This window comes from Salvia miltiorrhiza, chromosome 8, assembly GCF_028751815.1.
Source record: "Salvia miltiorrhiza cultivar Shanhuang (shh) chromosome 8, IMPLAD_Smil_shh, whole genome shotgun sequence".
Taxonomy (NCBI): Eukaryota; Viridiplantae; Streptophyta; class Magnoliopsida; order Lamiales; family Lamiaceae; genus Salvia; species Salvia miltiorrhiza.
The window spans coordinates 54291332-54315633 of NC_080394.1; the positions used below are offsets into that span (position 1 = coordinate 54291332).

General features: G+C 36.1%; 4 protein-coding genes across 6 annotated transcripts; 3 read left to right on the top strand and 1 right to left on the bottom strand.

Annotated features, from left to right (window-relative positions):
• Positions 1-5718: 5718 nt before the first annotated feature.
• Positions 5719-7968, top strand: LOC130999184 (uncharacterized). The gene is made up of 2 exons (XM_057924684.1): positions 5719-6373; positions 7347-7968. Exons 1-2 carry the CDS (start codon positions 5819-5821, stop codon positions 7842-7844), a joined length of 1053 nt encoding a protein of 350 aa, XP_057780667.1. The 5' UTR covers positions 5719-5818; the 3' UTR covers positions 7845-7968.
• A 398-nt stretch (positions 7969-8366) lies between these two features.
• LOC130999187 (kiwellin-1-like) lies at positions 8367-15423 on the top strand. The gene is made up of 2 exons (XM_057924686.1): positions 8367-8952; positions 14518-15423. Exons 1-2 carry the CDS (start codon positions 8390-8392, stop codon positions 14996-14998), a joined length of 1044 nt encoding a protein of 347 aa, XP_057780669.1. The 5' UTR covers positions 8367-8389; the 3' UTR covers positions 14999-15423.
• A 164-nt stretch (positions 15424-15587) lies between these two features.
• LOC130999185 (putative ripening-related protein 1) lies at positions 15588-18310 on the top strand. The gene is made up of 2 exons (XM_057924685.1): positions 15588-16267; positions 17695-18310. Exons 1-2 carry the CDS (start codon positions 15710-15712, stop codon positions 18178-18180), a joined length of 1044 nt encoding a protein of 347 aa, XP_057780668.1. The 5' UTR covers positions 15588-15709; the 3' UTR covers positions 18181-18310.
• A 463-nt stretch (positions 18311-18773) lies between these two features.
• On the bottom strand, positions 18774-21716 carry LOC130999188 (AT-hook motif nuclear-localized protein 9-like). 3 transcript variants are annotated; one of them, XM_057924687.1, is made up of 6 exons: positions 21509-21716; positions 20480-20924; positions 19973-20037; positions 19751-19876; positions 19498-19656; positions 18774-19177 (listed from the first exon to the last, which is right to left on the bottom strand). In XM_057924687.1, exons 2-6 carry the CDS (start codon positions 20889-20891, stop codon positions 19010-19012), a joined length of 930 nt encoding a protein of 309 aa, XP_057780670.1. In that variant the 5' UTR covers positions 20892-20924; positions 21509-21716; the 3' UTR covers positions 18774-19009. The 3 variants fall into 3 exon arrangements, with proteins under 3 accessions (XP_057780670.1, XP_057780671.1, XP_057780673.1); XM_057924688.1 differs by having other exon boundaries at positions 21225-21511; XM_057924690.1 differs by having other exon boundaries at positions 21367-21510.
• Between the last annotated feature and the right edge of the window lie 2586 nt (positions 21717-24302).

Sequence of the window (24302 nt, forward strand, 5' to 3'; positions counted from 1 at the left end):
CATACGGGTTGATCTCTAAAATTCCCATGAGTATCTTTACAACTGCTTCTGATAAAATTTGATTTTGCATTATGTCAATTCTATTTTCAATCTCACTTTGTGCGTCATAAAAGTATAGTTGAAAAAACGTTGGGATCAATCCAAGAAGATCATGATAAACTATTTGTTATGCTCGAAAAGAATAAACTCCCCGTCTTGCATATGCGAGTTCTTTATCCAAATTTACACCGAATGAAATAAATGAGAATATACTATTATAAGCCCGAATATTCCTTCTGAAACTAATAGCTTCTTGTGATTGGACTGTAAACAATTCATCTAACTCGGGAGGAACTTCAGAAAATGCAAGTTGAATTTTTCCATTATCACAACAAAAAGTAGGAGGTTCATATTCAAATCTTCATGCACCACAATGAATGCAATCAGACACTTTTTTCAATTCATGTAGCAATGAACCTAAATGGATAAATAATATAATTAAAAAAAATATTAATAGTTTATCATAACGTATAATACATATTTTTATCTTAAAATAATGTAATGCTTACAATTCAAATCACTTGCATTTCGTTTACGTTTCTTTTGCTCGTGTAGCAATGAACCTAAATAGATAAACAATATAATTAAAAAACATTGATAGTTTATCATAATGTATTAAACGTATTTATATCATAAAAGAATGTAATACTTACAATTCAAATCACTTGCATTTCGTCTACGTTTCTTTTGCTTTTGTAGATTTCTTCTTTGTCTATATACCATATTAGCTGCAATATATAAATATAAATATATTAATTAAAAAATATTTCGATTTGTGCTCATGTTGTGTGATATGTGGTGATTATAACATAGACAATTAATATATGTATAATATATATATATATATATATATATATATATATATTCCTTAATATAAATACTTAGAAGCTTGTGTGCTCATGTTATAGAAAATACGTAAAGTTGAGCTTGTTTTGCGCAATGTAACTTCCAAGCTCATAATTAGTATATAAATTTCAAAATCCTACAAATGAATATTTATTCTGTAACGCGACAACATAAATAATTAAACGTCAATGCTTTAATTAATTAGCTGAGTAATTTTTTTTTTTGTACGGTTTGTAGAAGTAGATTTGGTAGATTAAATATTTTCAAACATTGTTATAATCTTAAAGTTTCGTAGCTGAAATACTGTTTTCTCGAAGAGAAGATGGAATTTAATTTTTTTTTTGCTTTCTTAATTTCCTTTTTTCGCTTTGAAACTTGGATTAGATTTGAGTAGGGATGTCAATCGGGCCAACCACTCGGTTTCGGGCCAACCTATTCGATTTCGGGTTATTTTCAGTTCGGGCTAGTCGGTTGTTTTATTTTTCGGGCTAAAATTTTTCGACCCTAACCCTAACCCACTCGGGCCCACAAATTCATGATTTTTTATATGTATAATTTTTTTATATGGAAATCATATTATTGTAATAAAAATATGTCGTGCTTTTTAAATCAAAACATTTCGCCTTATTTTAGATACAAAAATTAGTGTCATTTTAATATAAATTTACATAAATCTAATTTTAACTTTGTTTCCGATAAAAGTTGTATATAGATATAACATAAATTACTATATTTCTTTGACTTTTATATCATAAATATTTATTATTAATCGTTAAAAAAATCAAAACATATTATACAAGCATCAAAATGTTATTATCAAACTAAAAAGTAAAGTATTAAAGTTTAAAAATCAATTATTAAGAAAGTGTTCGGTTAATCGGGCCAACCCACTCGGTTTTCGGGCCAACCCTATCGGGCTCGGGCTATTTTCGGTTCGGGCCATTCAGGCTAAATTTTTTTCGGGCTAAAAATATTCAGCCCTAACCCACTTTTTTTATCGGTCTATTCGGGTCGACCCGCCAGTTTCGAGCTTTTTTGACATCCCTAGATTTGAGGTAGAAAGATTCCAGTCTGTTTTTTGTTTGTAGATGTTCTTAGGCAATTTTGAGGAGTCGAGGTTCATGTAATTAATGATCACATCTCATATAAAAATCTATGAGATGTGGGATTATTTGAGGAGTACTGATTTGGTTTTTTGAAATAAAGTCGACGATTATTAGTATATCGAATCTTAAATATTGACACCATACTAATTCTTGGATAATTTAACTCATCGGAACTCCAATACTTTTCATCTCATTAAAACAAAAGGTATAGGGATCCAATTTTAAAAAACATTAAAAATAAAGAGCAAGTATAAATATAAACACGTCCAATTCATGTACCAGAAATAATTATCAACATCCAAAAGGATTTACATAATAGATTCAAGTAAGAGACTTCACTATATTCTAATAATGTTTATTAACAGAAGACATCCAAAAGGATTTACATAATAGATTCAAGTAAGAGACTTCACTATATTCTAATAATGTTTATTAACAGAAGGAGCGAGAATCAAAACTAAACTCAACTGTCCTTCGAATGTCCTTCGAAGAGGGGAGGCGGTGACCGGAGAAAGACTAAAATCGGCTCAAAACTGCGGCAAAGCACGAAAGAGAGCAAGGTAGACTGAGTCTGAGTAGAAACACGTTAAAAACATATGATCAACATGTCGAAACCAAAAGACTTGCATCTACATGTGTTGGCTATGTGTCAAAAAAATTTAACAACAAAGCTTCAAAACCATAAGGCTTACATTTAATCAGAATCCCAAAGTAATACAACTAAACTACATAAAAAATAAAATATAAAACTCCTAAACAATAGTTTTGAAACAATCCTATTGAACTACTGCTACATCTTTATATATATAAAGAGCAAAGTAAATGTAAATAAATTTAATTGCAAGGATATAATTGGAATTGGTGTGAAAAAATTAAACAAAAACCGCCAGCCAATATTCCATAAAAATCGCAGCAAATTAGTTGTTCAAGCACATAATGTACAATGGTCAAGAACAATTGGGTTCCAAACGTTTTTTATTTTTCATTTTTTGTTTTAGCACATAATATTTAAATGTTACAAATCAATTAATTCTCCCAATACGGTGGCACTATGTTTGCAAAATTAATTTTAAATTTTAATTTGAATAAATTGTAATTGCCTTTTTTTCCCTTTCTTTTTTTTTTTAATTTTTTTATTTTCTCTATTCTATTGTTACATTCTTCCTAAAATCTTCATTATTATGTCCATTCTTATATGTAATTTTAGTAGTGCTCGAATGAATAAAACCAGTTCTAAAAACTTTTTAAAAAATAATTTTAGTAGATTTTCGAAAATATATATGGTTTGTTTTTTATTTTTAATTATTATTTTGAATCTATGAATATTACAAGTTAAATTTTAAAGGGTTAAGTACCAAATACCCCCCCAACGTTGGGGCCCCTATCGCGTATAGGACCCTATAGTCAGGGTCCGCGCTGTTTACTACCTCAACGTGGCTAAACCTAAGCAAATCCACCCCCAACGTTGGGGCCCCTATCGCGTATAGGACCCTATAGTCAGGTATTAAGTACCAAATACCCCCCCAACAGTGACTTAATGCAGGGGGGGTATTTGGTATTTGAGGGGGGGATTTGTTTAAAATTAGCCACGTTGAGGTAGTAAACAGCGCTTACCCTGAGTATAGGGTCCTATTTGCGATAGGGGCCCCAACGTTGGGGGGGTATTTGGTACTTAACCCAATTTTAAATATATAATCCATGTGCCTCACACATGTGATATCTAATATATATATATATATATATATATATATATATATATATAGGGGAGGGCTACAGTAAAAATACTTCTTAAAATATAAATATAAACCTTTTTTAATGTACGAATTTTATTCAACAGGGTTACGAATTCATCCAACATGGTTACGAATTGTGAAAAATAAATTTTTGCTACCTTTGGGATTCGAACCCAGGACCACGAATTCATTCAACAGGGTTACAAATCAACCGTAGATCTTGATGATCTAAGAGCTGAAAATCATTTATATTTTATACACTTAAGAGTGTTTTTATTCTAGCCCTCCCCTATATATATATATATATATATATATATATATATATATATATATATATATATATATAGGGGAGGGCTAAAATAAGAGCATTTCTTAAGATATAAAATAAGAATCATTTTCAGCCCTTAGATCATCAAGATCTACGGTTGATTCGTAATCTTGTTTGATGAATTTATGGTCCTGAGTTCGAATCCCAAAGGTAGCAAAAATTTATTTTTCACAATTCATACATTTATACAGCGAATTCATACGTGTTCTACATAAAATTCATACATTAAAAATTGCTCTTATTTCTTATTTTAAGATGTGCTCTCACGGTAGCCCACCCCTATATATATATATATATATATATATATATAAAGAAATGTGTGGAAATAAATTTAATTTTAAAGATAAAATTGAAATTGAAAACAAAAATACATGATCCCCTACCATATATACATATTTTCAAATGAGACACTTTTTCGTGGACGAAAAGAATATTATTTTTGTCAAAAAGGAAATCATAAAATTATCAAAGTGAAATAACGATGATTGTGTGTTAATCATTTAAATAATTTTTTTTTAAAAAATATGATATCAATTGTTATTATTTCGTAATTTTGATTTTAATTTTCAATATTTATTTCATCATCAAATGGGTGAAAATTGAATTCATGATTAAATATCTAACAATTATTGAATCAAAAGTTATAAGAGATAAATAAAAGCATACATGCTTGAATTTGTTCAAAATTATTGTTACTTTTTTAATATGATAACTCTTTTTTTTTTCTATTAATGTATGTATATTTTTTTTTTGTAATTGTACAATTATCTTTTATAAGTTTTAAATTAAATTTGGATATTTTTATGTGTCTATTAATATTTTAAAAATAATGTGTTGAGATATGGTCTGTTAAGGATCAATATGCTTAATAACAACTATTTTTATCCCTTAAATTGTGAAGATCTTTGATGGAATTATAGCTTCACTGACTAAATTTTTGGTCCAAAGTTAGAATCTCATAGATTGAATTTAATTAAGCATTTTCACAACAAATTCATAATTTACATAGCGAATTCATAGACAACTTATTTTATACGATAAAGCTGATTTAATTTGTATAATTATATAAACCCCCTATATAAGTGATATTATACCTATATATAGACACATGTTATATTTTTTATATGAATTACTTAGGTTATATTAAAATATTAGATACCTTTGCAAATAAAAATGTGGTATAAAATTTTATTTTTATTAGTTTATATTAATATTATAAAGCATAAATAAGCACAACTTACGTGATGAGGATGAAATTGGGAAATTAAATATATTCAGATATATATTCAGCAAAAATACGAAACGTGAAGATAATAAAATACAAGAAAAATGCCATTGTTGTTGTCAAAACTGAAATAATAAAATTAAATTTTTAAATGCTGATGATGGAGATGGAAATAGAGATGGGTTATGTTCTGTCTTCAGCAGCCTTGATTGGATCTCCAACCGGCAATAAAAAGGCGAAAGAATCGACTCAGAAGTCAGAAATGCATGCTATCTTCTTATTAGTATATGCTTCCATACTGTGTTATCAAATGACATAAATGAAAATATGACAAGATTTTAGTCCATGCTTATGGCTAAGTAACTAATTCTTAATTAGTATAATTAATAAATTATCAGTTCACTGCTGTTTGAGCACTTTCTTGTCATTTCCACTGCCTAAACCTGTATATATATAATCAGATTATTCCATCCTAATTTGCATCAAATTATCCAGTTCTTGATCAATAATTCAAAAGCAATATATCCAACATCAATCCAAAATGAGGAACTTCAATCTAGGAGGACTTCTCCTTGTGCTGATCTTTCTTGCAGCATATCCCTCCGATGCCAGGCTCCAGTCGTGCAAGCCGAGTGGCACGATAAAGGGCACGACTCCACCACCGGGGGAATGCAATCAGGAGAACGACTCCGACTGCTGCAAAGCAGGGGAGTCATACACCACCTACAAGTGCTCTCCCCCCGTTTCTGGAAGCACGAAGGCTGTTCTGACCCTCAACAGCTTCCAGAAGGGTGGGGACGGAGGCGGCCCAACAGAGTGCGACAACAAGTACCACTCTGATGACACGCCTGTTGTGGTGCTCACTGGATGGTACACCGGAGGATCAAGGTGCCTCAAGAACATTGTCATCAGTGGGAATGGGCAGAGTGTGACTGCCATGGTGGTTGATGAGTGTGACTCGACAATGGGATGCGATGATGACCACGACTACCAGCCTCCGTGTCCTAACAACATCGTTGACGCCTCAAAAGCCGTCTGGAAAGCATTGGGAGTGGATGAAGGTGACTGGGGAGAGTTGGATATCACTTGGTCTGATGCCTAATGCAGTTTATGTTGTGAGAATTATTGAATCATATCAAGAATGTAAATATAATGCAGTTTGTTCAAACTTCTGTTCTTTGCATAAATTTCTTGTTCCATTAATATGACGGCCTAAACGTTGGACGTGTAACCATCTTCACAACGGTTCTTGAAAGATAATTATCGAGTTAAAAAAAGGTAAAAATGTGGCATCAAAATCTTTATTTTGATCTGGTAATTGCACAAATTAGATAATATGGAGCTGCTCTTTTAAAAAAAACAGAGAAATACTGGAATTTTTTAACTATGTTTGGTTGAGTTTTCAGATAAAGAGAGTTAAAGGAGAACAAAACAATATGAATGTCTAAAACATATGAAATCTATCTTATCATTACAATAAAATGAAGTTACTTACAAAGATAAAATCAAGTATTGATGATGCTTTTTTTATCTTCAAAATTAAATATTGTTTTTTATCTTCAAAACCAGAGAAAAAAAAACACACACACACAAAGAGAGAGAGAGAGAAATTTCTGTTGGTTATCAGCACTGTACATTTTTTTTTGTTTTTTGTGCAACCTCAGAATCTTTGGATGATTTTCTAAGTTTTTAGTGCATTATTTTTTGTTACAGACTAAACAAAAGCTAATAAAGGAAAGTTTTTCTAAAGAAATAAAGCTTAAGCTATCATGAAAAATATAGGCCAAAATTTATTTTGACTGATAATGTAAACTATGTGCAAATAATTTTGAACTCTAGATTGTAAGAAATGATGCCTCTAACTCTGTCACATTATGCACTGATAATTTGGTTTGAAGTTGAATGCCTTGAGCAGTTTCTTGGCATTTTTACTTCAAAAATACTTATATAAACAGATCTCACCATCCCATTTCAGCATCAAACATACAGCAATCTAATACAAGATGATGAACCTCAGAAAAATAGCCATCTTTGCTTTGCTAATCGTCCTCGCTGCTCAGGTGTTGGAGGGCCGTCTTCAATCCTGCAATCCGAGTGGCAAAATCAGAGGAAAGAAGCCACCTCCGGGGCAATGCAACCAGGAAAACGACTCCGATTGCTGTAAACAGGGGAAGCTCTACACCACTTACAAATGCTCCCCCTCCGTTTCTGGCAGCACGAAGGCAGTTCTCACCATAAACAGCTTCCAGAAGGGTGGAGACGGAGGCGGCCCATCAGAATGTGACAATCAGTACCACTCTGACGACACACCAGTCGTCGCCCTATCAACTGGTTGGTACAGCGGAGGGAGCAGATGCCTCAACAACGTAACTATAAGTGGCAATGGCCGGAGTGTGACAGCAATGGTGGTGGATGAGTGTGATTCCACCATGGGATGTGATGAGGATCACGATTATCAGCCACCGTGTCCTAACAACATTGTCGACGCCTCAAAGGCTGTCTGGAAAGCCTTGGGGGTTCCCGAAGGCGACTGGGGGGAGCTGGATATCACTTGGTCTGATGCTTAATGTTTTATATGTTAATCTCTTTTAACTGCTGTGAAACATATGTAAAAGTATGGTGTAATAATAAAACTTAGCAAATCTTGTCATAAACATACTGTCAATCGCAGTTTTTTCACTTATTTTCACATCCATGATCAAAATTCTTAAGAAACACAGTTGTTCAAAATGCTATGTGGATTAATCACTGTAGTTCTTGTTCATTTCTATGAAGCTTTTCCTAATCTTACACAGCTTGTCTGAAGCTTGAGAAAATGGCTTTCTCCCATGAATTTTTTCCAATCAAAAACTAGATATTTTACAAGATTCCACCAAGGCTGTAAAGGAATCAAACAATTCAATAAACTACTAATCATAAGCAGAGATTCACTGTCCACATATTTCTGAGAAGCTGGGAAAATGACAAGGATTCCTTGTTTATGGCAGCAAGGAGAATCCTCGAACACATAAAACTGTCGTTAACTCTATCAAGCACTATAAAAATATGCTTGAAACAAATCTAACTTCACACCATTAAGCAAGAAAATCTGTAAGAAGAAGAAGAAGCAAAAATGAGAAACCAAACCTTGTCATTCTTGCTCTTCTCTGTCCTGATCATGTCGTTGAGCTCGAGTGTCGATGCTAGAGCTAAAACCTGCAAACCAAGTGGCAAGATCAAGGGCAAGAAACCTCCTAAAGACAAATGCAATCAGGACCACGACTCCGATTGCTGTGAAAGTGGCAAGTACTACGACACCTACAAGTGCTCGCCCCCGGTCACTGGCCGGACTAAAGCAGTCCTGACTATCAATGGCTTCGGGAAAGGTGATGACGGTGGAGGGCCGGCAGAGTGTGATGGCAAGTACCACTCGGACGACACCCCCATCGTGGCTCTCTCGACGGGGTGGTTCAACAACATGAAGAGGTGCTTCCAGAACATCACCATTCATGGCAATGGGAAGAGTGTGGCTGCCATGGTGGTGGATGAGTGTGACTCAACTGTGGGGTGCGATGACGAGCACGACTACCAGCCGCCGTGCCCCAACAACATTGTCGATGCTTCTGAAGCTGTCTGGAGAGCTCTAGGAGTGCCTAAAAATGATTGGGGTGAAATGAAAATCAAGTGGTCTACTTGATCAAGAACAGAACCAACACAGAATTCAGTGACTTGTTGAAGACTTCGTGTTTTTAAGGAATAAGAGTTTGTTTGTGGTGAGTCAATCTTTGTTTTCTAGGAGATTGCAATATATTTGTTAAAAATATACCCATGTAGCAACATATGTGCATATCAAGATATATACAATAAATATATATTTGTTTTCTTTTCTACTGTTTTACTATTTATAGAAAGTTACCAGACTTGCAATACATTGGTTTATCTCAAAATGCACTCTTAATATTTTTAGAGAAGAATAAAAAATGCTGCAGTTATCAGAGTATGGATGGTTAAAGAAAGAACTTAATCATCAAACAACTTTCCAAATGGCTTAAACCTATAAAATCTACTTACAATTTTTTACTTGAAATTTTTGTTCCATGATGAACAGATGATATGAATCATAACTCGTCGTTTGAAGTTTTGGAGACTGTAGAGAATAAAGATATAAAACATATTGAAGAAGAAGAAGTAGGAAGGTGTATTTATATTGGAGAAAAGAGTACATATTTATATGTAAGAGAACTATCACAACTAGGAACACTAAACCAATGTGGGATACTAATTACTATTCATAACACTCCCCCTCAAGCTGGAGCATATATGTTAATCATATCCAGCTTGATACACAACTCAGAGAAACGCTTGCCTCCCAACGGTTTAGTGAAGATATCAGCAATTTGATCTGACGAAGAAGTGAACGGAGTAGAAATAGTTTGGTTCAATACACACTCACGAATGAAATGGCAGTCAACCTCAATATGTTTAGTCCGTTCATGAAAAACTGGATTGTTAGCAATGTAAATAGCTGCTTGGTTATCACAGTGCATGGGTAACGGTTCATTGAAAGTGAATCCTAATTCCCCAAGCAGATTCTTCACACCAATCATCTCAGTTGCAGTATGAGCCATAGCTCTATACTCAGCCTCGGCTGAAGATCTAGCAACTGTTTGTTGTTTCTTGCTCCTCCAAGTTATCAAATTTCCACCCAAGTAAGTACAGTATCCAGATGTCGATTTCCGATCAATTTTAGAGCCAGCATAATCAGCATCAGAGTACCCTTCAATTTTTAGATGACCATTTTTTTTAAAGAACAATCCTTTTCCCGGAGATTTCTTGATATATCGAAGAATTCGAATAGCAGCTTCCCAATGAACTTGTTTAGGCTTATCCAAGAAACGACTAACCAAACCAACCGCAAAAGAAATATCAGGCCGTGTCACTGTCAAGTAGATAAGTTTCCCAACAAGACGTCTGTACTTAGCTTTGTCCTCCAAGAAATCTTCACTCTCATCCCAGACATTCGGGTCAATATCCATAGGAGTATCAACCGGCTTCGTTCCCAACAACCCGGTTTCTTTAAGTAAATCAGTAGCATACTTCTGCTGAGACAGAGAAATTCCATACTTGCTGTGAGCAATTTCAATTCCCAAGAAGTACTTGGGACGTCCCAAATCCTTAATAACGAATTGTTCTTGCAAGTATGTCTTTGTATCAGCAATTCCTTGTACATCACTCCCAGATATAAGGATGTCATCGACATAGACAACGAGAATGACAATTCCAGAGGCTTGATGGCGCACAAAAACAGAGTGGTCAGACTTGCATTGCTTAAACCCAATTTTGCTGAGAACACTACTAAACTTGTCAAACCATGCCTTCGGACTTTGCTTAAGACCATAAATAGCCTTCTTAAGACAACACACCTTAGTAGAATCCTCCCCCTGAGCAACATACCCGGGAGGTTGCTCCATATAAACAGTTGGAGATATATCGCCATAGAGAAAAGCATTCTTCACATCAAGCTGATACATAGGCCAAGAAAGATTAACAGCCAAGGAGAACAAGATGCGAATGGAGTTCAAGCGAGCGGTGGGAGAGAATGTCTCAAAGTAATCCACACCATAAGTCTGTGTAAAACCTTTTGCTACAAGGCGGGCTTTGTACCGATCAATGGTACCATCAGCAAGAAACTTGATAGTGAACACCCAACGACAAGAAACAATAACAGCAGAAACAGGAGCAGTTGCTAGAACCCAAGTGCCACGAGATAAAAGGGCACACATCTCCTCATCCATAGCAGCCTTCCAATGCGGATGTTTGAGTGCCTCAAGGTAAGAAGTTGGAATAACTGTAGAGAAAAGGGAAAGAGCAAAAGACCGAAAAGAAAGACTCAAACAGGCAAAAGAGACATAGTTAGACATTGGATGGCGAGTGGTACAAGTACGTTTACCTTTGCGTATAGCGATAGGTAAGTCATCTGTGTTAGCAGGTTGGTCATCCTCAGAATCTGCAGAAGAAGATAACTCGGGTGGAGAACATGAGGCCGGTTCAGCAACAGTCTCTGGAACTGGTGCGGGACGAGGACGACGGGTATACACTTGTAAGGGTTGAGTAGGAGGAGAAACTATCGCCGGTATAGGCAAAGGAGCAGAGTGTAACTTATTTTGAGAAGTAGTGCTAGTATGAGGAAAAAATGGAAGAGATTCAAAGAAGGTGACATCGGCACAGACATAGTGACGTTTGGTAAGAGGGTCAAGACATCTATACCCTTTCTGTGTTCTAGAATACCCGAGAAAAACACACTTAATAGAACGAGGAGATAACTTATCTAACCCAGGACTTAGATCATGAACAAAACAAACACACCCAAAAATGCGAGGAGGGACAGGGTAAAGAGGTTTGTCAGGATGAAGATACGAAAAAGGAATATCTCCATGAAGCACACTAGAAGGCATTCTATTAATGAGAAAACATGCCGTAAGAACAGCATCACCCCATAACCACTTAGGAACCCGCATATGAGACATAAGAGTACGAGCAACATCCAAAATATGACGGTGTTTTCGTTCTGCAACTCCATTTTGTTGGGAAGTATGTGAGCAGGAAGTTTGATGAATTATGCCACGAGAATCACAAAAAGATGAAATAGATTTTTGAGTGAATTCAAGAGCATTATCAGTGCGAAGAATACGCAAATCGACAGAATATTGAGTTTTTATTTCATGATAAAAAGAGTTTAGTATAGCAGGGACTCCAGTTCTCTGTTTGAGCAAATACACCCATGTCATACGCGAATAATCATCAACCAAGACCATAAAATATCTGAAACCCCCTCTAGACTCAACTCGACTCTGACCCCAAACATCACAATGAACAAGCTCAAAAGCAAAAGAACTACGTTTATCAATTCTAGAAGGAAAAGATGTGCGATGGTGCTTGCCCAACTCACAAGACTCACATTGAAATTCAACAGACGAAGTAGGAATTAAACTGCGAAGACTAGACGGCGACGGATGACCAAGGCGACAATGCCACTGATATGGAGTCACGGTGGCAGAGAGAGCACGCGAAGGTGCAGGAATACCAGAATCCAAGTAGTAAACCCCGTCACGCTCATGTCCTCCACCAATCGTCTTCTTCGTCTGCAGGTCCTGAAAGGTAACAAAGGTAGGAAAAAAAGTGACAGAGCAATTGTGAGTTTTGGTAAGTTGACTAACCGATAATAAGCTAACGGGAAATTTAGAAGCAAACATGACATTGTTAAGAGTTAATTGAGGAGTAGGACGGACAACACCACTCCCCGTCACCGAAGAATAGGTGCCATCAGCGACACGGACAGAAGGTAAGGATGAATGAGTAAAAGATGTCAAAAGAGATTTAGTACCAGTAATATGGACAGAGGCACCAGAATCTACCAACCAAGACTTACCATGAGACACTGCAAACGCACCTGCGGAAGCAACTATAGGAGAGGCTGCACTAGTAGATGGAGCAGTACCAGATGACAAATTGATGGATTGGATCAGTTTGTCGTATTGAGCCCGTGAGAGCGAGACCGTATCATCACTGGAGGAAGACTGAGGATCAGGAACAACTGTATGAGCCCGACCTGGTTTGCCAAAGGTTTTCCAACAATTTTCAGAAGTGTGATTGGTTCGGTGGCAATACTCACAATAACGATCAGAACCGCGACCTCGGCCACGACCTCGTTCACCACTACGGCCACGACCACGACCACCGTAAGAACTTTGACCGTGAGCATAATTTTGATTCTGAATAGCCTGGCTGGAGGGCGAAAAAGAGGCACTAACATGAGAATTCTGACCGCGAGCAGCCATGGCAGAAGAATTAGGTGAAGTAGCATCATCGGTACGACCAGTGGAAACCCGCAACACACGAGATAAGGCATTGGATAATGATGGAACATTATCACTTGATAACAGGCTGTCACGAACTGGTCGGAGATCAGCATCCAAACCTGATAAGAATTTGGCAACCATGAACTCTTCCCACTGTGTGGCCCGCTGAGTGACAGAACAGGATAGTGGATGATAAACAAGAATTTCATCAGCAAGTCCTTTGAGTGTAGAGAAATAGTCATTAACTGATTGGCCAGACTGAGTATAAGAGAAAAGTTTCTCATATAACTCGAAGACACGAGATACGTTCTTGTCATTGGAATACATCTGCCGTAATGTATCCCACATGTCCTTAGCAGTTTCTAAGAACATGATATTCTTACTAACAGAGTCTTCAAGACTATTCAAAAGCCAAGTCATGACAGCACAATCGTCGGCACTCCAGGCATCATATTTGAGATCCGTAGAAGCAACTGGATCACTTAGAACATGTGTTTTCTTTTTCTGAGAGCCTAAGAACAATAGAAAGGCACGAGACCAGAGAAGATAATTGGAACCATTCAATTTTATGGTGGTTCCTAGGGCAGCGGATTTTGAATCAGACATGATGTAAAAGGATTAGAAAACTGAAACCCTATATAGAGAATAGACAGCAACGGTGGCTGAAAACAAAAGCTAGAGAGGGAGGCTGTGCGACGGGGAGACCCGAGCAGCAATAGTAGTGCCAGCCGGAGAGAAGGACGGCCGGAGAGATGAAGGAAAACAAAGAAAAAAAAATTTCTGATGTGGAAGATCAGACAATGCTGCAACCACAGAGCATACTTATAGGAATAGAGAAAAAAAAAAAAAACTATTCATAAATACGTAAAGTACTATTCATACATACGTACAGTACTATTCATAAATACGTACAGTAGAAAAAATTTATCAGGTATCTAACATGCTCTGATACCATGTAGAGAATAAAGATATAAAACATATTGAAGAAGAAGAAGTAGGAAGGTGTATTTATATTGGAGAAAAGAGTACATATTTATATGTAAGAGAACTATCACAACTAGGAACACTAAACCAATGTGGGATACTAATTACTATTCATAACAATTCAATAAACTACTAATCATAAGCAGAGATTCACTGTCCACATATTTCTGAGAAGCTGGGAAAATGACAAGGATTCCTTGTTTATGGCAGCAAGGAGAATCCTCGAACACATAAAACTGTCGTTAACTCTATCAAGCACTATAAAAATATGCTTGAAACAAATCTAACTTCACACCATTAAGCAAGAAAATCTGTAAGAAGAAGAAGAAGCAAAAATGAGAAACCAAACCTTGTCATTCTTGCTCTTCTCTGTCCTGATCATGTCGTTGAGCTCGAGTGTCGATGCTAGAGCTAAAACCTGCAAACCAAGTGGCAAGATCAAGGGCAAGAAACCTCCTAAAGACAAATGCAATCAGGACCACGACTCCGATTGCTGTGAAAGTGGCAAGTACTACGACACCTACAAGTGCTCGCCCCCGGTCACTGGCCGGACTAAAGCAGTCCTGACTATCAATGGCTTCGGGAAAGGTGATGACGGTGGAGGGCCGGCAGAGTGTGATGGCAAGTACCACTCGGACGACACCCCCATCGTGGCTCTCTCGACGGGGTGGTTCAACAACATGAAGAGGTGCTTCCAGAACATCACCATTCATGGCAATGGGAAGAGTGTGGCTGCCATGGTGGTGGATGAGTGTGACTCAACTGTGGGGTGCGATGACGAGCACGACTACCAGCCGCCGTGCCCCAACAACATTGTCGATGCTTCTGAAGCTGTCTGGAGAGCTCTAGGAGTGCCTAAAAATGATTGGGGTGAAATGAAAATCAAGTGGTCTACTTGATCAAGAACAGAACCAACACAGAATTCAGTGACTTGTTGAAGACTTCGTGTTTTTAAGGAATAAGAGTTTGTTTGTGGTGAGTCAATCTTTGTTTTCTAGGAGATTGCAATATATTTGTTAAAAATATACCCATGTAGCAACATATGTGCATATCAAGATATATACAATAAATATATATTTGTTTTCTTTTCTACTGTTTTACTATTTATAGAAAGTTACCAGACTTGCAATACATTGGTTTATCTCAAAATGCACTCTTAATATTTTTAGAGAAGAATAAAAAATGCTGCAGTTATCAGAGTATGGATGGTTAAAGAAAGAACTTAATCATCAAACAACTTTCCAAATGGCTTAAACCTATAAAATCTACTTACAATTTTTTACTTGAAATTTTTGTTCCATGATGAACAGATGATATGAATCATAACTCGTCGTTTGAAGTTTTGGAGACGAAATTTAGCAGATAGGCCAATGCACAAGTCTTGACAGCGATGAAGAAAAGATCAACTGAGACGGCATTTCAGTTGAGCATAAGACTGTATCTCTGTCATCTTATATACAGATAATATAGCAGAAGAAGTCACATATCTTGAGCACTTTTTTGGAGTTATTTATTGAAAATGAATCTATTTAAACACTCAAACTTCATCCCATTTCTGCATCCAAAAATCAGTGTTTCAATACTAAACTTAAAGAAAACATAGAGCCAAGATGAAGAACCTCAACAAAGTAGCCATCTTTGCTTTGCTAATCATTCTTGCTGCTCAGGCGTTGGAGGGACGTCTTCAATCCTGCAACCCGAGTGGCAAAATCAGGGGAAAGAAACCACCTCCGGGGCAATGCAACCAGCAAAATGACTCCGATTGCTGTAAACAAGGGAAGCTCTACACCACTTACAAATGCTCTCCCCCCATTTCTGGAAGCACGAAAGCAGTTCTCACCATCAACAGCTTCCAGAAGGGTGGAGACGGAGGGGGCCCATCAGAATGTGACAATCAGTACCACTCTGACGACACACCAGTCGTCGCCCTATCAACTGGTTGGTACAGCGGAGGGAGCAGATGCCTCAACAACGTAACTATAAGTGGTAATGGCCGGAGTGTGACAGCCATGGTGGTGGATGAGTGTGATTCCACCATGGGATGTGATGAGGATCACGATTATCAGCCACCGTGTCCTAACAACATCGTTGATGCCTCAAAGGCTGTCTGGAAAGCCTTGGGGGTTCCTGAAGGCGACTGGGGCGAGTTGGATATCACATGGTCTGATGCTTAGTAACATCCTTTGATTCTTGAAGGGCAGTTATACTAGTTTAAATGATGTAAGAATATGATTATCTACCTATTAAATCATGTTAAGAGCTTAATATATGCAATCTTGGTTTTACTAGTCTCATGGTTTCTTGTATAATTTCTCACACCTTTGACATAAAAATTTCTCTTTGGCATCATAATAGGTATTAAACAGTAACCTATTTTCTTGCTTATATCTATAATCTCTAACTATTATCCTTAAATCAGAAAAAATATGGAAAACAAACATCAAATTGTTATCATTTTTAAATGATGTAAGAATATGATTATCTACCTATTAAATCATGTTAAGAACTTAATATATGCAATCCTGGTTTTACTACAGTCTCATGGTTTCTTGTATCATCTCTCACACCTTTGACATAAAAATTTCTCTTTGGCATCATAATAGGTATTAAACAGTACCCTATTTTCTTGCTTATATCTATAATCTCTAACCATTATCCTTAAATCAGAAAAAATATGGAAAACAAAACATCAAATTGTAATCATTCAGAGTCTGACATCTTGTTGCTTTCTGCCGTCTGGAGATAGTTCAGACAAACAACACAATAAATGACAGAACATTTTTCTCCATCACATCACCTTAATGTGAAAATGGAGCACATAGGATTTGATATCGAAATTGTATGTTTTATAACGATGTCAAACTGGCCTAGATTAAAATGAAACTAATGCAGTATGGAACCATAAAGTTTTCTGGGATTGCATGCAGAGAAATCTTAGTCTGTTTCTTGCAGACATGACATGACCATTGATATTATTATTAGGGAAAAAAAAATTACACTACTTACCGTATTCGTTTGCTCTAACTATGGTCCCTCATCTATCATAGAAGGAAGGCCATAGACATAAAAAAGTTCTTCTTTGTTCAAATTATGATAAAGAATTTTCTTAGATTCTCAAACCTTGCTCATATAGATGATTTAGACATGGGATGGCTTCTTTCGTGTCGTTTGTCTTCTTCATCGTTGTCTAATATTGCGTGGATATTATCTAAATAAGGGTCAAACAGTTATAAAAAACAGAGAAGAGATCCTGCAAGGAACAAAAGAAATCAGAAACAAAGATTCATTGTGGAATTAATGTTAAGTCCAAACAACAATTCTTGTTAATGTCAATCACTTATGTTTACTAAGTTAATAGAAGAGTCCACTAGAATAAGACACAATCAGTCTCTAGTTCCATTTTAAGAAATCGACAAACGAATTTCACTGTTCCAACATCTATAAAATGGCTGCATTCACTTCTAAATTTCATGAAAAAGAGCTCAAATCATCAGGCTTACTAGTAAGAAAGATGAGGAATCGGTCTCTCTTATTCTTGCTGTTCATCGTCTTCTCTGCTCTCATCATGTCGTTCGTCCCGCAAATCGAAGCCAAACCCTGCAAACCAAGTGGCAAGATCAAGGGGAAGAAGCCACCAAAAGATAAATGCAACAAGTCCAACGACTCTGAATGCTGCGAAGAAGGCAAGTTCTACGACATCTACAAATGCTCACCTTCAGTTTCAGGCAGGACTAAAGGCTTCCTGACTCTCAACGGATTCGAGAAGGGCAAGGACGGTGGAGGGCCGTCGGAGTGCGACGGCCACTACCACTCAGACGACATCCCGATCGTGGCGCTGTCGACTGGTTGGTTCAATAACATGAAGAGGTGCTTCAACAACATTACCATTTATGGCAATGGGAAGAGTGTGACTGCCATGGTGATTGATGAGTGTGACTCCACAATGGGGTGCGATCTCGAGCACGACTACCAGCCGCCCTGCGACAGAAACATTGTCGACGCCTCGAGGGCCGTCTGGAAGGCTCTAGGTGTGCCTGAAAAGGACTGGGGTGGATTGGACATACACTGGTCAGATGCTTGAAAAGGACAGTATAAATATGCAGCATTATTACAGAGCTCAGTGATCAAATAAAGGAGGATGTTGCTTATGTCTGTTTTAAAATAATGTTGCTTCAGTCCATATATATTTGATATTTCTGAATATGGATGCAGATATTGTAAATGTGTCTATCCTACATACTAGTACGTCCGCCCGTGCGATGCACCACGAACATCGACATTTTAAATAAATAAATATAAATTTAAAAAAGGGGGAGAGAGTTATATATGACATGATCATCTGAAAATAGATAATTAAGTTCAATGACTAATCTTGATGTGTCTCTTATTTCCGTATGCAATTTTCAAAGGTATAAATAACATACAAATCAGCATACTGCTTACAAAAACAATGATAACAACACATATTTAAAAAAGAAATATTGATATATCTATCTATATATAAATATATATATATGCATATGAAAATGCAGAAATGCGTTATGCCATTCATGTCTTAGATAGTATGAAACAGAGCCCCTCTTCAATCAATGCACTTACTCTGCAACCCCTTCACAGAAACGTCGATAAACAGAGGATCTTGTGTGACAGGCAAAATGCAAACACTCACCCAGATTGAGAAAAAAAGCTTCCAATTTGTTACAAAAAACTGAGTATACAAATGTTTCTTGAGCTGTCCTCTCAAGATGAATTACAAGTATTGTTGTTCATACAGCAGGTACGAGGAAAATCCTTTTAATGGAGGGATGTACATTTTGGGAAAGCCTATGTCATGTAAGAAAAAGCGAATGCATTGTGCTCTTTCTTTCCAGCTTCAGTTAATGTCAACACAACAATTTCATATACATCCATCATCTTGAATTCGTCCAGGCGCGCATCTGGTTGAGATTCTGACTAACGTTAGCTGGATTTACCGAGTTTCCAAGTGTGCTACGATGAGGGTCTCCAGAAGGTTCCAGATCTTCGGGCGCCTTGTTTTTGGGCTTAGAAGTGAAAGGAACCATGCTTCCAGCAATCACCTGGAGCAGTTCATAACCAATGGAAAAAGAAAAAGAGAAAAAAGAAAAAGAAAAAGAGAGAAAAAGATAGAAAAAGGTATATCTTCAACAACCAAAATAGAAGATTAAGTTGGCTATCAACTATATGCTGTTTGAATACAAAAATGGAAGAAAATATTTGATCACAGATATTGAAAGTCGGAGGTGAAAGCATATTGTTATATTGTTATGGTATCATATTTCACCCAATGAAAACATAGTGAATTATATCTAGGCAGCAGCCATGTAAAATCATAGTAAATTTCAGTTGGTTTCAACACGAGAGAGCGTTTTAATGGCACCTGAACAGGGCTGCCAGCAATGAGGAGGCCCTCGACAGGGCCGCCTATGAGACGACCATCAGGACCAGCAAACGTAACATTAAGACCACCAGTCGGGCCGTGAGGACCATCAACATCATTGATGTAAGAACCTGATAAATTTATCATATCAAAGTGCCCCTGCAAAAGGATGAAAAAGCACGATTCGTTTCAGACAAAAACTGTTCCTCGAATTCTATAATGAAGATTTCTTAGAGCTTAGCCAACACCTCACCTCGTACGTGACACTTCCACTAGAATTTGAAATCTTGATATTTGCGGCCGAGATGGAACCAATGCCCGACAAGATAACTATGCCCCTTCGTCCCTGTAAAAGAGATAATACCTTTCTTTTGATATCCTGCAACGTAGCAGTTACGAATTACCATTTTGTTCCAGTTGAGAAAGGCAAAAAGCCTATAATTGTATGACATGATTCGCAAAGATTTATACATACTTCTCCAACTGCAACATTGATGATATGTGGAGTCATTGTTCCAGCTCCAGTGAAAGTAGATCCACCTGAAAAAGGTTATTAGTTCTTCGAAAATTCAGCCAAACAGTAAATATTTTAAAACTGGTGAAACAGATTAGTATATAAAAATATCAAAAAGCATGAATATCGTACACTTGAAGAAGGCAGCTAGCTCAAGATAGTAGCCTTTTTTAGTGATTCTATATCCACACAAGTGACATAAATATATTGAGTTCAACAGCACTTGATTTTATTTTTAGAAGCTTTGCATAAGAAATTTGCACGCTTGAACTCATGATTCGGACATGTACATAGTGCTACAAATACAAGGAACAATTAAAGCATGAGGAACCTTGAAATTGTATAACATGGTGAAATTGTAAAATGTAAATTCATGAGACTTGTCTTCAAGATTTTTGCATCAATTAACAATGTTAAAAAGATAATGAATCCATCATAAGCTCTGAAAAAAGCAAAGGGGAAAACTACCTAGAGGCGACAGCTGTTGCTTACGTCCAGCTCCCGGTGGTCTCCCTCTCCACTTCTGAGTGGCTCTTGCCATAGGTGTAGGACTAGAGATAGAGGGAGACAGTCCCAATGAAACTGCACCATCGTGTCCATATTTACGCGGCCTTCCCCTTTTCCTGCGCACAGGTTCGCCTTGCTGCATAGCATGTGGACCTACACCTACACCTACACTAACTCCATGAGGAGACATTGCTGATGAAGTATCTAAAGGTAACGACGACACATTTAAGCTGCCACCGGTGTTGGACTGGAAGTGTACAGCAGCATTCGACATTGGGCTCATGTTAGGCGAGCTCTGCAGCCCTGCTGCAGAGTCGGCCTGCATGTAATACGAACCCGAGCCCGCTAATGTCATAGCATCCCTTTGATCCATGCATTTACTTTGGGGCTTCTACTCTTGACACAACTACAACAACATCAAAGTTCAAAGCTTCAACAACCATAGCAAATCCACACACTAAACTCTCCCTCTTTTCCAATTTACAAAACTTAATCAAGACAGCTCAAACCCCATCAGATAAAACCTATGATAATCATGAAAATGATACACAAAGAAGATGAAAAGCAAATCAAATGTACAAAACATCCAAGAATTCCACTCACATAAAGGACTTAAATTCAAGATAGCCCACACTCTATAAATCAACAGAGAAAAGGAAAAAAAAGCTTCATCCAAGAAAATAATCAAGAAAAATTCACAGCCTACCAATCCAAAAAAGACAGTAAAATAAGCTTCTAGAAACAATTTCTCCTCACACTCTTGTCAATCCTCAAGCAGAATTTCAAGAAACAAAACCCATTTTTCTTAGACAAAAAACGCCATTGCCTTACAAGAACATGGTACATACTAAACATGCACAATGGTTTTCGAGAAAGTTGAGGAAAGATTGAAACTTGACGAATGAAATGCGAACATAAGCCATAGTGTTGAAAAGGGTTGGCAGAGATAAACAGTTAGAGTAAGAAGAAATAAGGCATGGATGAACTCACCATAACTTTGAAAGCGTTCTTATCTGAAGATATGCAGTGCTCTTTTTCTTGGTTTTTTCTGACTAAATGCCTGTTGAGAATGCGAACAGATATTTTGCCGCAATCGGGCTTTCCATGTCAGAAAATAGAGTACTTTATTTTCGTAAATATTTATGGTTGGAATCTTGAAATTTTTCCAAAATAAAATTACTTTTAAAATTCTTTAACATGTGTGTGTGCATTATTTTGAATATGATTACATATAATCAACACAATTATTGAATTATTTCATGATTTAATTGAATCGAGCCTACGTCTAATTCTAACATATTTATAGTACTTCTTTTTTTGGGATAATATGAGCTCTGACTTTCTTTAATTATCTGCGGTGTTTATTTAGATATATCATGCACATTTAACTATAGCATTTTTGACAAATAAAATCACGAATTATTTTATAATTATAATTTTGCTGTGACTTTTAAAGTGTGATGAATAAAATCACCACATTTTCAATTTTTGTAATTCTGTCCTCCAGTTCAAAAATTAGGAGCTTACACAGATTAATAAAGGCTTAAACGATATTGTTTCGTACGATTTCAATTAAAAAATTTCTCAAATTATAAATTAAATGTATCGTGTATCTACAGCCTAATTTCCAATATTCAACAATTTTATTGCAAATGATAGCGTAGCATAAATATTATGTGACGAATTAATCCACGTAAACTCCAACTCAACAATCCAGCGATAAAAAAATAGAGGGATAGAATTGCAAAAATTAAAAAAATCATGATTTAATTTGTTACACTTTAAAAATCATATTAAAATTATAATTTCAAAGTAGTCTGTTATTCTATTTACCAAAACTCCTTAATCATATTATATACTAATATTAGTGAAATAGAAAATGAGACGGTTGAAATAGGAAGATCAAAAGTGGGGGTTGGAGGCCTTCGTTCATGCTCGTGAGACGGTGGTGTTGGATTTTTTTCATGTTCGTCGTGGGGCTAATGGAGCAGCTCATGAACTTGCTAGACATGTTTTATCTTTATATGATGTAATGATTTGGAAGTCGGCTTGCCTATTTGACTTTCTCCCCGAATTAAATAAAGCTATTCTTCTCTTAAAAAAAAAAAAAAGTGGGGGTTGGAGTAGAGAGAGAAAGTAGAAAACAAGACAAAAGAGAGTGCTTGGTCCATAATTCTCATCTCAAATATCTTCATGCCAATGTGATTGTCACACTTCAATTCAATCACTAACACCTATTATCCCACTCGCTCATGTGGGCCGTCGACTTTAATCGACTACCATTTCAACATAGATTTTTCTTTTTAATTTTATTCGGAAATTTCAGCCCAATTTTGCCACAAGTTTTTCATTGTTAACGTCTTAATAATTTAATTATTTTTTTAAAATACGCTAATCCCATGTCCCCTAGATAAAAGAATTCCAATTTATCATGTGATTCATTAAAAGTAAAAACAAAAATTTACAAAATTCTTTGAGTGTGAACCTAACATCTTAATGAGAATCTTTAATCGGCCAAACACTGAATAATAATTTCTCTTTAAAGTGATTGTATAAAATATTGAGAAAAATATTTGCACCATACAAAATTTATACTTGAATATTCAGCTAATTATGAGCTGAATAAGATTGTCACGTGAGAGAAAATTATTAACTAACTAAGATTGTCAATTGTGAGTCAAATGAGAATTAGTTGATCAGTTGATTAAGTTTGTTAAAGCAGCGTTATTGAGTTAGTTAATTACTTTCTTGAAAGTTAATCTCAAGTGTTGATCAATCTTAATTAGTTTCATCCTCTTAGGGGGCGTTCGGTTCTAAGGATGAGATAGGATTAGATTAGATTAATTTTATGATATCTTGTTCGGTTGGATTAATTTTATGATAAAATGTCAATTTTGAAAAACTATAAACCAATTTTTAGACTTCTTTCTCGATTAAGCCAAAATTTTCAATTCCAACAGCACTCTAATTCGTCAACCTTATTCTAAGTCGATGCATTCGTCAACAGAGTGTTGAAAATAGATCTATTAATTTAAGTTGGTGAGAGCTATATTTTTTTTCTTCAAGTTTGTTCAACTTGAAGCATTGATTTGCCAGCATTCACGCCCTTAGATATTGGGAAAACAGAATATGACTGGTGGGGCGTTTGAAGCAACATCATTGGGGATCCCGGTTCGGGCGGTGCGGGGCCCACATCAAGCGGATATGATAGCGATCCGACTGCATAGACCCACACAACCACTCTTGTTCAAGCTCGTTTAGTGAAATTTACCAATAATAACTCATGAATTATTGTACGGGAGTCTCAATCCCGGACCCGGACAACTAGACATTTGTGTATACAGATTAAATAATTTTGAATTTAATATTCAAATTAAAAAAAATCATGATATTCGATTTGTTATTAAAAATATTCAATTATATATATTATATATATAAAAGAAAAGAATAGTGATAAAGTGAAAAAGAATATAGCTCCATATTATTTAACAAAATAATAAACAAAAAAATATTTACTAGCGTAAAAAAGAATATGGAAGAAAGAAAAATAATATCAAAATAAAAAGAAGTATAGATATAGCTCCATATTATTTAAAATATTGTTTGAAAATTTCTCCTTCAAAATTACGAATTAAATATATTCATATTCAGTCGAATAGTAGAAAAGTTCAAATTGAATATTCAATTCGATCCATATTCGCGAATCATATCAATGTACAACTCGAGTTCAAATCACAAATATGATTCGAATATATATTTACAAATAAAAATCGAATTTAGTGAT